The following is a 15,275-nucleotide window of genomic DNA, read 5'->3' on the forward strand; positions in this document are numbered from 1 at the left end:
CCCACCGTTATTGGGATGTCAACATTTTTACTGTCTGCCCCACCTTACACGGTGTCTCGTCTTCAATCGTGTATCGATTAGTTTCATTTCCCCGACATGTCGATTGATTTCTTTAACACATCTAGTGACCGTTTGTTATTACCCCCCCCCCCCACCCCCTACAATGATGTCATGCTCGGTAATTATATTGTACACACCTCTGTTTTACCTGTATTCTAGCGCCGTTCTGGCTAATGCTGTCCCATTAAAAGATTCATATTTAATCCTGCTAAGAACATATGAAGTAGAGTTGATGTTTCTTGACTTCGCCACACTAAGGGTTGATGTGGTCAGCACTATACCCAGCTGTCTTTACTTACCCTAACGTGAGTCAGAGTTGGTTGGACTCAGGGTCATCATACAAACGCAAGTCCTAAAGTATGATGACTTGCTGTATGACGACCTGTTTACTAAATTAAGAGAAATCCAATTCCAGATCATATTAGTACTATCTTAAGATACACACATGTCGAACAAAACCATTTCTTCAATAGGAACGTTTTCGGAATGTTTTGTGTGATGCTTAGTGTTTTTTGTTTGACGTACGTATGTTTGTATGTTTATGTGTGTGTGTGTGTGATGTTACAAGTTTGATATTTAGCGGTGCGTAGATTTACTAAATCTTTCAGCTTTAGACATATATGTTATTTTTTAAAAAGTTTGTAAATTTAAACCAAAAACTTAAATATAATTAAACAATGTTTGCTAATACTAAGGATTGCAGGTAAATATTTTAGACCGTTTGTTGCTACAGATTACTCAAGATTAGGGAGTGTAGTTCAATACGTCCAAAACATATTAATACACCTAACAAAAAGATAATTATAGGTTGTTATGTACAAAGAAGCAGTGACAAGCAACGTTTGGGATAGGTACTCACGCTAAAAATGACACACACAACAAGGGAGGATTTGATTGGTTATTTCTATTTCTTTGCATCCGGGAGCCTAGGTAGGTTTAGAAGCCAGACAATGGGAAACGGATGCTGTGGGTCAGGATTTGTAATCCAAACATTCGCTTGTTCATTCCTTTAAAAGATCGGCACCTTTAGAATTTATACGTAAATAATTTATTGTACGTCCCTCATCTAAATACAGAATTTGTGTTTAACATGTATTCAACGTGTTAAAGTTTTTCTGATTCAATTGTTGGAGGCATGCACATGCAGAGCCTAAGCAACCAGACATTATCTACATAGATACAGATACAACCAACGTACAAAGATTTCGTGAGTGCCCTATAAAACGGGGGTCGTAAGGCCTAAGGATATCATGCATATGATGTGAGCAGGTAGTGCTCCAAAGAGATGAAATGTTTTGCTTTCTTTTGGTGCCGTCTCTATTCCCCACACAATCTCCCCCACAGAAGCAACACAATAAGGTTACCCCGCACTTTCTCCACACTCTGTCACCTACCTGGGGTTACCTGGTGCGTTCTCTTGGCACCCCATCACCTACCTGCGAGCAGAAGGTATCGCCCGGTGCTTACGTCATGTTTGATAAGATAATTGAATGATAGCACCTTTACCCCTGTAACTGACTAGTTATAGTACGCTCTTAGGTTGAAAATTGGAAATTCCCTGTGATGAAATTTTTTTTGAACGAAGTCTGACCCCCGAGTTCAATATTTTCTACCCTGCCACCACCGATTTCCCCTTAATCTTTCATTGTACTCACCCTATCCCATGTTTCAATGCTCCCCACACCACCCCTACCCCCACTGAGTAACAGCCCTGAGAAAACCACGCACTGACATCACCTATAGAATGGGATCGACCAATCAGGTTTATCGAAAACGGCAGACCTGGTTTGACGTCATAAGTGGCGCGGGTCTGTGGCGGGTATAAAAGCGTGGAGGTTCCCAGCTCACACGTCAATACAAACTTCACCCGACACGCGAACCTGAGTGCTCACCAGCTCGAGCTTGTGCCTTCATGAATCTTGATTTCAGTGTTTAGTTTTTTGTGTGTTGTTTTTACTACATTTATATAACTTTTATAATAGCAAGTACTGTTGATAAATAGTGTAGAGTTGTGCTTCTATTTAGAATCGATATAGTGGACATACTGTTGATATAGCTAAAAAATAGCTTCTGCTACAATGCTAGACAGACCAATGCTAGCTAGAATGGATCAGATGAAAGCCAAAGACGATACCGCAGTACCCAGCCGTGTCTACTCCTCAGCTCCGTCGTCCAGGTGCAACTCTCTGAGAAACAGGCGCGGCGGCAGCGTCAAGAGGGACAAGAAACGGAACCACACGATGACCAGAGCCAACAGCGTCAGTCTCCCAGACTGCACGGACTCCCAGGCTCGAATCAGCATGCCCTTGTCCAGAAAACAATGCCCTCTGTGCACCGTCCGCTCCTTTAAAACCACATCCAAAGGCATCGTGGACTCGGGCAGCTTCTCAAAGTCCCTCAGCTCCAACAGCCTCCTCTCCTCCGGCAGTCTGAACACCTCCCACGGGAGCGTGGACTTCTGCAGCAGGAGCACCTCTGTGGAGAACAACAGAGAGAGCAGCGTGGACTCGGCTGATGAGTTCGACAACAGCTACAGCTACGTGGCCATCCCCTCCTACTTCAGGACCCTTGTTCTGGGTGCCCAGGGGGTGGGGAAAACCTCCCTGGTCCAGCAGCTTACAAGATGCGAGTCCTTGCCTGGTAAGTCTGGCATTATATATTAGAGGTCAACATTACATTTATATTTAAACCTGCTAGGTCTGGCATTTTATACTAGAGGTCAACATTACATTTATATTACAATCTTTTAAGTCTGACCTTTTATACTAGAGATCAATATAAAATGTAATGTAAAACCTGGTAACTCATTTTATACATTTTATACTAGAGGTCAACATTAAACTATTAATAAATTCACTTAACCCAAGAAACTAAAATTACACAAATGGTATGTTTGTTTCTTTACATAATGATGAGCTAATAATGGTATACGCGGTATTTTTCATTTTTATTACAAGTAAGATTTTGCAACAGCTTACTTTATTTTTCCTTCACTGTTAAAATTAAATCAATGGGAATCAATCATCTTATTAGATTTTTTGAGAACAAAAGTAATCATTGCAAATTAGGGAAATATTCCTTGAAAATTATTTTTTTGACATTTCTAATGTGCTACACACTTTTAGAACTGCCAAGAAATTGTTGCTTAGAACTTTCATTAATTCATTATCCCACTTGATTAGCATGTTTTACATCTACCACCACCTCCCTCCTCATATAGCCATGTTTTAGTTTGACACGGGCCACGTAAAAATGGTCGATACGTGTCAAAGGTCAATAAAACAATGAATGTCGTCTTGAGAAACCACGAGATAAGATAGACCAGGGAAGGGGATGGGTGGGTAGGATGGGATCAATAGGCGTATGTTCACAGCCAGGGTGAGGCTGGGGTGGAAGATTTGCTATTTCTGGTTTGTAATAACTTGTGTCGATAAATGCTGTAGATGGTTGCGTTGTGGTAGATGTTGAGGTTTGTTGAGGTACGGTCGATGTGGGTTCTTGCTAGACTTAACGTGCGTGTAATTCGTATATTCCAAGACCAACATTATTCTAAAAAATTTAGTGCTTTCATTGACGTTGTTTTTTTTAACATGTATTACTCGGTGCAATTCTGCAACGTTTATGTATTTTTAAGCGTTCGTATTTAAAAAAACTAAATAAGGGTCATATTAAAAACGAACACATATACACGTTAACCCAGCACCAAACACACATATTTACACACACGACCACGAACTTGTACACACGAATTCGCACGTTCGCCTTCATTAGCTGACGTAATGAGTCAATCAAACATCGTAACACTGCTCACCAGACTACATTATCTCAGTCTACTCAACAACGATCCCATTTTTTTCTCTCGGTCATTTTTTTTTCAATTTCTACTCACGACTGGCCACTCTCCCTGAACTGATACACGTGCATCGATCATTCCAGACAGCCACGCGACTCAAGTGGCAGGAAGTCAGACATTGTTAACATTTTCTGGCCAGTCAGACATTGTTAACATTTTCTGGCCAGTCAGACATTGTTAACATTTTCTGGCCAGTCAGACATTGTTAACATTTTCTGGCCAGTCAGACATTGTTAACATTTTCTGGCCAGTCAGACATTGTTAACATTTTCTGGCCAGTCAGACATTGTTAACATTAGACAGATGTCATTGTTAAAATGTGCTGGCCGTCTGGCTTTGTTAAAATTTGTTAGCCGTCTGGCTTTGATAAACTGTTAAAATGTTTTGGCAGTACCCCACTAAAGCTGTATTATAATCACAATGTTACGTGCGACATACCAGAATCGTGTCAGCACTAGTCGTGAACTATTGTGGTCATTACCAAAACTAGTCGAAACGAGATAGCTATGTATTCATTTCTGATAAGTCTTAAGACTTTTAGTGATCGCAGGTCTTAATGAGGTTTCTAAAACCTCTTTGTTAAAACCCAGTGTAAACATATTTGTAATCAGGTTTTGTAAGTTATTTAGAGAGCTTAATAACATGGTACATTTTTAGAAGTCGAACTATTAACATTACACATATATTAGCCACATTTAAAAACTAAATTACCTTGACCAATATTCATATTGTCTTTTTTCACAAAAGCTGAAACTTAAACCTCATAACTCAACGAAACAATGTTCAGATCTCTTGTGGGTATTTTGAGGTCAGCCCAGCATTGCGAAATACTTATTTAACGGTAGACCCGTGGTCCTTGCCTGAATTATTCTCACTTCCGGTTCTTTCCGTCCTCGTGACTTCAACTCACTAATAGCTTTGACCTTTCGGCTAAAGTCCCACAGGGTGGGTGGGGGGGGGGTTGGTTTAAGGACCTCAGGTCTTGGGGCAGGGCAACGGGCCCTAATTAGGAATTAAGCCATCAAGAGGTCTCGTGAAGGAATAGCCGTCTGCCCGAATGGAAGCGAGGATAGGAAACAAGGAATAATGAGAGAGGTCAAGTTTGTTTGCGTGTATGTCCAAGGAGCAGGATGTGACGTCACTGCCGCAATTTCCAAACGGGAATTCTAAGAGGGCTAGAGAAAGAGGAAGTTGAGAGGATAAATTTAATAGTGTTTTTTTTTTTTTTTTTTTTTTTTAAATTGTATAAATTTAATAGTGTTGCCAATGCAAGAAACCACTTCGCGTTAATGATTGATATTTGTTAAGGTTAAATTTACTAGAAGTCATTTCCCCTCGTTTTGTTATTTTATGTTGATGCTCTTAATTTAGTATCCGTTTAAAATATATTTGTTAAGTTGAATGTGAATTTTAGTATCATGTTTATAAAATTATATATTTAACATACCTGGCTAAATGATTTTTCATTGTGTATAACATTGTTTTATACGTATTGGGAGGATCAGAAATAATATGAAATCTATCTAACAAGTGCTCTCCCTCTTCGATTTATATAAATGAGTTATCTTTCTTTTTGAAAACAATATTTGTGTTCACTTGTGTCTACCTCGCCTTTCTAAGCTCACCTTTAACTAACGAACAGAAAACACTAATGAAAGTCAGAGTAAAAAACATCACTAATGATTAATTAGATGTCTAAACCCCGCTAGTGATGAAACAACACCACCCCCCCCCCTCTTTTTCTCCCCACGCTTAAGTCTGATGAAATAGGAGGCTAATTGGGATTTTAATTATACGATCTTTTTTTTTTCTGTTTCAGTTTAGCAATGAAATATGTTTCCAACGAAAATAGCCTGAAATGTTTTAAATTTAATTAAATCATTATCGATGAGAAAAAAAGAAAATTTCTTTTTATTCTATATAGAAAATCTTTTTTTCCTATCTCACGATGAGGATAGTTTAATAAGGTTCTACCTTTTCTCCCGAAGTTAAAGTGTGCTAGTGATGTCAATGTTAAGATAGCAAAGTAATATAATATGCTACCACGCATGACATATTAATAATGTCTTTTATAAACATCTGTTTTTTATCAGGAATTTACATAACATTATTATTTTGAACTGGCATGTATTTTACTGACAGTATAAAATCCATGATATTATTAGTTCACTTTATATATATATATATATATATATATATATATATATATATATATATATATATATATATATATATATACATGAATATACACAGACACACATATATATATAGCTGGATATATATATATATATATATATATATATATATATATATATATATATATATATATATATATATATATATATATATATATATATATGTGTGTGTGTGTGTAATATATGTGCATGTGGTATGTAGACTGGTAGCCTACATGTTTTGTTCTTGTCTCGCCCACAGAAGACGATGAGGTGAGAAACTCCGACAGTGGCGCCATTGTGTCGGTACAGCTGGATGGCCACGAATCAACAATGGAGTTCATCAGTGGAGCAGATGTAAGTTTCTATTCTTGGCGTCGTCTGCTGCTTGTTGTCTGGTACGGGAGGGGGGGGGGTAGAATTAACCTGGGGCTGTATACCTTCCGACGTGAAACTAATTTTTTTTTTCGTTTTTCCCATCTCTATTACGAAACCAACCTTCAATACTTAATTACCGGATCTAAATTTACATTATCTTCTCTACAAACAATTTTTAAACTTAAATTTTCTATCAACCTCACGATGTAGTTATTCAAAGGTCATGTCGCATAAATAATGCAATGTAATTAACCCCGGGTAATTATGAATGTAAACAAATAGGGTTATTATTAATTAATGCGCATGCGCTGAGCTGTTTTAGCGATGCTCAAACTTTCTCAGTGCAAGTGTTACGACTTCTAGTTCTATTTTTAGTATCCGTGAGGTCAAACGACTAGCTAATTAAAAGGTACATTTATAATTTATTTCAAACGCACGAACGCGTTATTTGTGTAGAGGATTAAGTTATAAAAATGTTTTTACTGAAGGCTTAGAATTAAGAAGCCATTTCCCTCTAGTTTCGATCTAAAGCTTGTGTTTTTATTTGAGTATCCTTTTTAAATAGACTTGTAAGTTAAATGTGGAATTTTAACATCATGTTTGTATAATTATATTTTTAACATACATAAAGGGGCTTAAAGAATTACAATTGTATCTATGTTTTGTTTTTTAAATGCACACTCGATAGACCGTTACACTCAATCATTGCGTGATAGTTCATCACAGTTCTAGTTATAGAGTTAAGGTGGCACATCATCAATACATTTATGACCAGTGCATTTCTACAGTATATTTAGCTCCACCCTATACCGCCCCCCCTAGCCTACTCAACGTTACACCTTCTTACCTTATTACCCGACCCCACCCTATATCTCTCGCCCCACCCCGAGTACAGTTGATCTGCAGAGATCATCATTTTAGAGTTGAACCAGATAAGATGAATATTTACAAGTACAACAAACGTCCTAAAATTATCTGAGATTTCATGTGTTTTATCCCCTTCATAACGAAGAGTTTGAATTTCTACAACAAACGGCACTTTCACTGAATAACCTTAAGTTCCCAGTACATTAAAATAACAAGACTATTTTGGCGACTCTGTTATGTTATGTTTTTAAATTATAAAAGTATATCGAAAATACATTGTTAATGTGTGCACTGTTGCTGATCCGTGCCCTAAAATAGATTTGACAGTACTTTTGACTTCTTAAGCCAAATTAACTGAATTCGAGAAATACTTGCCCCTGCAGCGTGTATTCTAGAAATATTTTGTCCTCAAGCGTAATTCTCAGCGGTACCTCGTACAAGTTCGTCTAATGATCTTTGTGTACTACGTCACTACATGTTCGTAGCAACGCGCGTTAAAAATCTGGCCTCGCGTGAGTCATTTAACCTTTAACCCGTTGACCGAACTCATTAACTGCGAACTTCAACAAGCCCGACCCCTGCGGAGTCTTGCATCAGTCGACTTTTCCGCGACAAATATTATTCGTGAATGAAAATAGATTTAAACAAAGATGGCGTCTGACGCCATTTTGAATATCGATCTCGCCACCCCCCGCGACAGGAAAAGGTCTAGTAAATAAGAATCGATTATTTCGGGCGTACAATCACACCTTGGCATCGCCGTGAATGCCAGCTTTCAGAGAATTGTTTTTTCACCTGAGAACAGACCATTAAAAGTCGGTGGTGTTGGGTACGGTGTCGGTGTGTGAACAGTTTTACCTGAAGGGCTGAGTACGTTACGGTTTAGACCACAATATCATCACATTCTGAGAGAAATCATAACCTTTATTAAGTCTATTTTTTTAAATTTGGTCCTCAACTTAATATCCAAAGATACACGCTATTAATTGCTTATTTTCAATTCAATTCAATCAATTATTTTAACAATTACAGTTCTTAACATTTAATTGGGCGAGGAGCTATATATATATATATATATATATATATATATATATATATATATATATATATATATATATATATATATACATATATATATATATATATATATATATATATATATATATATATATATATATATATATATATATATATATGTATATATATATATATATATATATACATATATATATATATATATTGCACTTATATTTTGGAATTAAATATTCGTAATATATGTTTATTGTGAGATCAACAAATAGTAATATTTCTAATTATTACGCCCCATCTAACGTCCTCATTGTGTTTATTTTCTCCTAAAAATTCCTTTATTTAAATTGCAACCAGAGGGAATGAAACGCAAGTTTTAACCAATCGATGAACAAGATCGAATAATAGAACTATAGCAGTAGATCTAGTTTGCACTGACCTCGATCACGTAGCTTAGAATTGAGAAATGCACGACCGATTTTTTTTTTCTTAACCTTAAGTTTAAACAAGATGTTGACAATATGGAAAAGTTCGTTTGCCGTCTGCTAGTTTCAATAAACATGCACTGAAAATTTAAAGCACGTTCACATTATGAATTGATTATATTTTATTTTGTTTTAAGCATTACACATTGTAGTTTGAATTTTTGTTTTTTAAACTTGGAGTTTTAGCTTTTTAAAAAAATTATATTTTGGAACTCATCGTAAGGAAGATATTTGACTTTATTTCTCAAATCACTCTCACGTAAAAGTGCAAAAATCACATTTTCTCCGTGTTTTTTCTGTATTTTAATCAGCGAAAGTTTTCCAGATTTCCGTTTTTGATTTCCAAACCTTTAATCTAGAGGGCAACAAAAAATTCGCTGAGGAAATAAATCCCCGGGTTTAAAGCTAATAGAATTAGCATTTAATTTGATTAGAAGTTTAGCCCAATGGAGAAGGTGTGGGGTGTGGTGGGAGGGGGGAGGGAGCTACCGGGTCGCCCACATAACATGAGCTGAAAGGGTCCGTTTAATGCCTTGTTTGTTGAGTCGCTGTAATTATTCCCAGTAGGGGGTCTACATCGATTATCGATTTCTTCAAATCTGATCGCCAATCAATAATCGCAGTCCGATCGACCTGGGCGATTCCGATCACTATGAAAGCTGATCTCTAATCGATATCCCCAGTCAGATGGTTCAGAACGATTCCGATTCCTATGAAAACGTATCGATTCTATTTTTTCACCCTGCCGCCTCTTATGTAGTATACACATTAATTATTCATTTGTGTTAATCTGTTTTTAATGTGAATTGCAAATACGGTCACACGAGGCTGACGTCACGTACACCGTAGCTATAATGACGTCAAAAATTGCGTCACTTAAATCACGATTTCTTTTTAAGCCCAACTGAAACTAGATCTTGTAGTCGAATATTTTTATATTGTAAAATCAATACATTGATCACTAATCGATTTTTTTTTTCGTTCAATTAATTAGTGTTTTTCTTCTTTTCCAACAGTTGTGTGACCTTGAGTGCTACAAGGCAGACGCCTACGTGTTGGTGTATGCGGTATCCGAACCCGAGTCGTACACACGCGCCACCACGCTGCTGAACTACCTACGTCAGGACTTGGGAACTGACCGCACCATCTTTCTAGTCGCCAACAAATCGGACCTGGTTAGACAGAGGGTCGTACCATCTAGTGGTCAGTACATATTACTCACTATAAACATCTGCATCGTAGTTCTGTAGTGTAAAGTATACGTAGCTTATAGGGAGTTAGGGAGCCAACACATTTTTATTGGGAGCTAGACAACCAACATATTTGTAGAGGGAATTAGAGAGATAGAAAACCAGTAGGCCTATATGTTGCAAGTCAAAGAAGAGTTTACAAAAGTACACTAAATGTCTTGATACAGAATTCCATTAATTAAAATAAATATGCCTAAAACAAAAATATTTTAAAGATTTTTTTTTAATTGTACAAATGAACCCAACCTAATTATAATCAATTAAACAAATTCATTAACTCGCTCTAAGTTTTAATTTGCTTCTGACGTAACTGTCTATGTTATTTTTACTGTATGTTTTATACCGATCAATTTTTAAAAATTAATAATCAATACAATTCTTTTGTTTTATGAAAACGTTGGATGATATTCAATGCGTTTTTTCGATTAATTTACTATGTTTTATCTCGATCAGTTTAAAACAAACACCAAAGTATCAATAAAGTTCAATCGCGTTATGAAAATGTTGGATGAAATTCAATGCCTTTAAATTAATCAATCAATTTCTTGTAATATTCCAGAAGCCAAACGATTCGCACAGAATAACGAATGCCGTTTCCTGGAGACGTCCACTGCCCTGAACATGAACATCGACGAGCTGCTGGTCGGGATCCTGTGCAACATCAAGAAACAGCTGACCCCCGTCAGGGAGGACGAACAGGAGAACAAGTTCCATTCCAAGCCCTTCACCGCCGAGAGGAGGACGAGGTCGCCCAAGCGGGCGCTGTCGGCACTCAGCAACTTCCTCAAGCAGGCGTGTCGGCGGGACGGCAAGAAACGTGACGTCACACCGGCATCGCAACTAGCGTAAACATTCGTTATTTTTTTATTTTTTTTATTTTGTGTTCTGGCCGCAGCATCTATATTTCATGAATTGTTACTTTTGGTTATGCAGAAGTTGTTGTATATTGATAGTACGTTGTTGTATATTGATAGTAGAATGCAGTACACTATCAGTAAGTTGTATGTTACCCTAACTAGCAAACCTCTAATGATATTTAGTTAACTCTTTTTCCCCGTATTAGAGTTCTAAGTATATTTTTCTAGATATTCGTTGTTTTTAGATATCTCGCTCATGATTGGAATATAACTGTTTAATGTAGAAACATGTGTTTAGACCTAATTTAGTGTTTCTTAGAGCTGTCTCCTTACTTTCATATCCAAACAAGGTTTATCCCTGCAGTATAACGGTTATTTGTTACAAGTTTGTAGTAACTTTGTTACGAATGTTAGCTGCTAACAGCGACAGTCAAACCGAGTTAGACAAACTGTTTCATGATCAAACGTACTCCTAGGTTAACCTTCTAGGTAATGAATACCAAAAGAAAGGTATTCAAGTCTCTTTGTTAAACTTGTCTTCTCTTTAATGTTACATATTGTACTCCCTAAATGTTGGATTGGATTAATTTAAATAGATTTCCTTTCCTGTCAAGTAGGACAAATATCCGTTGTTGTTTACAAAGGAAAGATTGTGCTACACAGAGAGGGACGTGGTTTGTGTACATTGTTAAAATGCCTTATCAGCCCACGGGGATGCCTGAACTCTTGGCTCACCCCAGCTTGCATATCCGCACAGCTATTCCAAATTTAATAGAAAGTCGATTCCGACCTTAAGATAGTTTGTAAACAGTTGGGAAGAAATGTAGAGATCGATCAGCTTATAACGCAGCGTCTAGCAGGCTTATGCAGGCATCTGTTTGCTCTGTTTGTAAATTGCAAGGCTTTTGGTGTTCGTTTCGCTAACAATTCAAAAGCCTGCACCGTATACAAACGTTCAGACAGTTCCCAGAGTGCTCCAGCCATCCTACCATACTCTCATACTTTTTTCTTTTCTCTGTGAGAGCGGTAGAGGCAGGGGTTTGGTTCTATATATACAGGGCAGGGGTTGAAGCCCTGTTTTATAAATACAGTCCCGGTCTTGTTTTATTTTATCTAAACATCCTTAAGAGTGGGCGGGGCTATGACGTCATGGAGAGTCACCCACGCAGACGACGAATGATTTTGATTGAAACCGATAAGATTGGTCACTCATTATTCTGTGTCTTGATTTGCTGATTTGAGATTATTTTCAATCGTTGATTGAACAATGAGCAATCATGATTGTACGTAGCTGGCTAGGTGTCAGACTGGTATTGTGTACAGGATGTGACGTTGCACACGTTGATCCTGCTGTTGTTAAAGCTTACCCTGTGTGTAGATTTCCTACGAGAATACCATGTGTAGTTTTATCTCATTTGAGTTTTACTCAAATTGACTTTTCGTTCTGATTGTATACCTAACATATATGTTAATTAGATTATTAACACTTTAACCTTATTATGTGCATACCATTCCCAATCTCACATACCATTATTCCTTAACACCGTCATTAAAATATTCCTTGTAAATTACTGTACAGTTGTCCATTAGAATCGAACTAGATAATACTTGTCATGTTAATATTTTTTCGTGTATTCTTTAGTATTCAATGTAATGTAAATAAAACAGTCTTTTGAATTATAAAACATAGGTTTTATAACAAGTCCAAATGAATTATAATCTTAATATGTCTTTGTAGTTTACTTTGTAAGACATTGATTCATCTGTTGCATTGTTTAGATAATGTGTTGAACAGACAGGAAGCTAATAGAGCTCTTTGAAGGTGAAGATTTGAAACCAGTCATGCGCAAAAAGACGTGAAATGACGCGATGAGTAAAATTCTTTCAGCTGTGAAATTGGGGAAAAATTGACCCGAGGCATACAGTAATTTAAATTTTCCACACCCAACGTATGGCACGTGTTCATTACAAATATTGAAAGTTCAGGTTCATGTGGTTTCAAGTTCAATAACGAATTACTTTTTTAAAATTTGCAATAATGTTCATATATTGTTTATTCAAATGTATTATTGATTAAATACTTGATGTAAATATACGTTCATTTCAAATGGTTGGAAAACTACAACTTTGCTACAGAAAATATGTATAAAATGAGTTGAGAAATAGTTGTTGATATTCTATTGCATAATACTGGATTAACCCAAGTTGCAGTTGCTTTATACATATATATGTATATATATACATACATATGTATATATATATATATACATACATATGTATATATATATATATACATACATATGTATATATATATATATATATATATATATATATATATTTATATAATATATATATATATATGTATATATATATGTATATATATATATATATATATATATATATATATATATATATATATATATATATATATATATATATATATATGTATATACTAACCTATACCCGGCTTGTGGTTCAGTTCATCATTCATTCCATCCATTTAACGATCGAGGAATTCTTGATCCTCTTACCCACCATGCAACGAGATGCTTTGCTATAAATAGATTCGGGAATTCGGATTGCTAATGATAACAGCAAGGCCTATATATTTCTAATACATTTCTCGAACATGAAAGGAAAGTGGATCCTATTGATTTCGTCGGATCGATTTGTCGGATCCTGACGTTCGCACTGAGATGACGTCATCTCATCCGTCTGCTGGTGAGTTCCATCTCGCTCGCATTCCGTAGGGTTATAAAATGTTTACCGTCTGAACTATGTGACAAAAATGTTTACTGTTTGAACTAGTGTGACAAATATGTTTACATTTTTAGCTAATGTCACAAAAATGTTTATTGTTTGAACTAATGTGACAGAAATGTTTACTGTCTGAACTAATGTGACACAAATGTTTATTGTTTGAACTTATTTGACAAAAATATTTACTTTTTAAACAAATGTGACAAAAATGTTTACCGTCTGAACTAATGTGACAAAAATGTTTACTGTTTGAACTAATGTAATGATAATGCTCATTGCGCCATAGTCCGTGACATACATGTTCATTTTTTGAAAAGTGATACAAATTGTTCATTTTTTGATACAGTGTGGTAAAATGTATTCATTATTTGAAATAATTTGACTAATTATTCATTTTGAAATAATGTGACTATTTATTCATTATTTGAAATAATGTGAACATTTTTTATTGCTTGAAACATTTTGAAAATAATGTTCCAAATTTGATCTGTTATTTGTTGGGTTTTTGTGTTGGTTGATGCATACATTTTAATAAAAACTGAAGATATACTTTACTTTCCTGTTGAGTATTTTTACATAAATATTTTGTCTGTATGAGCTTATATGTCTTATTTGTGTACAAATCACTGTATCAATCACTGTACCAATCACGGTACAATCACTGTGCCAAATACCACAATGGATTCTACTGTGACTACTTTACACTACAGTTCACAAAAAACTCATTACACAGCTATTCTAGCACTGTTGTAGGCAATGGACTAAATGCAGTGGGAGTTTTGTAAAACATATTCAAACGTTTGACATGTATTTGATAACGAAGAGCATTGATTTTGAACTGTGTTTAGTAGGTTGTGTAGAGGGTGGGGGAGGGAGGGTAAATATGAAAGACGACATGAAAAAAAGGGGTCGTCCATAGATGACGTCACACTCGTAGGGAGGGGGGTGTTTAGATGGTGTGATGTCACACTTTTGCCTTATGAAAAAAGCAATGTTAGAAAACGAATTTTAGCCATTATTTCGCGCTTTTGAAAACTGATTTAATAAATTGTAATATACTTTTTATTTGACAGAGTTCAGATAATACTTTGGAAAAATATCGTATTTTAAAAAATAATTCAACTGTAATTAGTAGTTGTGACGTCATTTTAGGTGGAGGTGTGGTCTGGTTTTTTGTGACGATGTGTGACAGAGGGGAGGGGGGGGGGTAAAATCGTCAAAAAATGTGACGTCATTTATGGATGACCCCAAAAGTATCTAAACTACCTGACTTATTTTTATTGAAAATTAGATGATCCAATGATATTCAAAATCAATTAAAAAAGAACCTACTGTTTAATATAGTAGTGAGATGAGCTTTTGAGTATTTCGATATTAGTCTCTTTCGAATCGACGGATACAAAAACGATCATATAATTTACGTAATTGTTTTTTTATCTTGAAGCGATCGGAGCCAGTTCAAAGAATTAAGCAGCATAAATATATCTCAGAAACAATAAATAAACGTTATTGGATTTAAAGAAAGAAACATTATAATAAAGTATTTCATATTTCATGTTATT

At 35.8% G+C, this 15,275-nt stretch overlaps 1 protein-coding gene across 1 annotated transcript; it reads left to right on the plus strand.

The window, feature by feature from the left end:
* Nucleotides 1-1,932: 1,932 nt before the first annotated feature.
* On the plus strand, nucleotides 1,933-13,192 carry LOC131951620 (GTP-binding protein GEM-like). The gene is made up of 4 exons (XM_059313953.1): nucleotides 1,933-2,700; nucleotides 6,350-6,444; nucleotides 9,863-10,049; nucleotides 10,656-13,192. The coding sequence occupies exons 1-4, from the start codon at nucleotides 2,139-2,141 to the stop codon at nucleotides 10,943-10,945; spliced, it is 1,134 nt and encodes a 377-aa protein (XP_059169936.1). The 5' UTR covers nucleotides 1,933-2,138; the 3' UTR covers nucleotides 10,946-13,192.
* The last annotated feature ends 2,083 nt before the right edge of the window (nucleotides 13,193-15,275 follow it).

Source organism: Physella acuta, unplaced genomic scaffold (genome assembly GCF_028476545.2).
Source record: "Physella acuta isolate Inbredline_101_S28 unplaced genomic scaffold, ASM2847654v3 ptg000816l, whole genome shotgun sequence".
Lineage (NCBI taxonomy): Eukaryota > Metazoa > Mollusca > Gastropoda > Physidae > Physella > Physella acuta.

What these genes read in the sequence shown, in the direction of transcription:
- LOC131951620 (XM_059313953.1), top strand. Translation starts at nt 2,139, where the DNA reads ATGCTAGACAGACCAATGCTAGCTAGAATGGATCAGATGAAAGCCAAA. An exon ending in AAGATGCGAGTCCTTGCCTG is followed by an intron (nt 2,701 to 6,349) that starts GTAAGTCTGGCA and finishes TCTCGCCCACAG; the next exon opens with AAGACGATGAGGTGAGAAAC. An exon ending in GAGGGTCGTACCATCTAGTG is followed by an intron (nt 10,050 to 10,655) that starts GTCAGTACATAT and finishes GTAATATTCCAG; the next exon opens with AAGCCAAACGATTCGCACAG.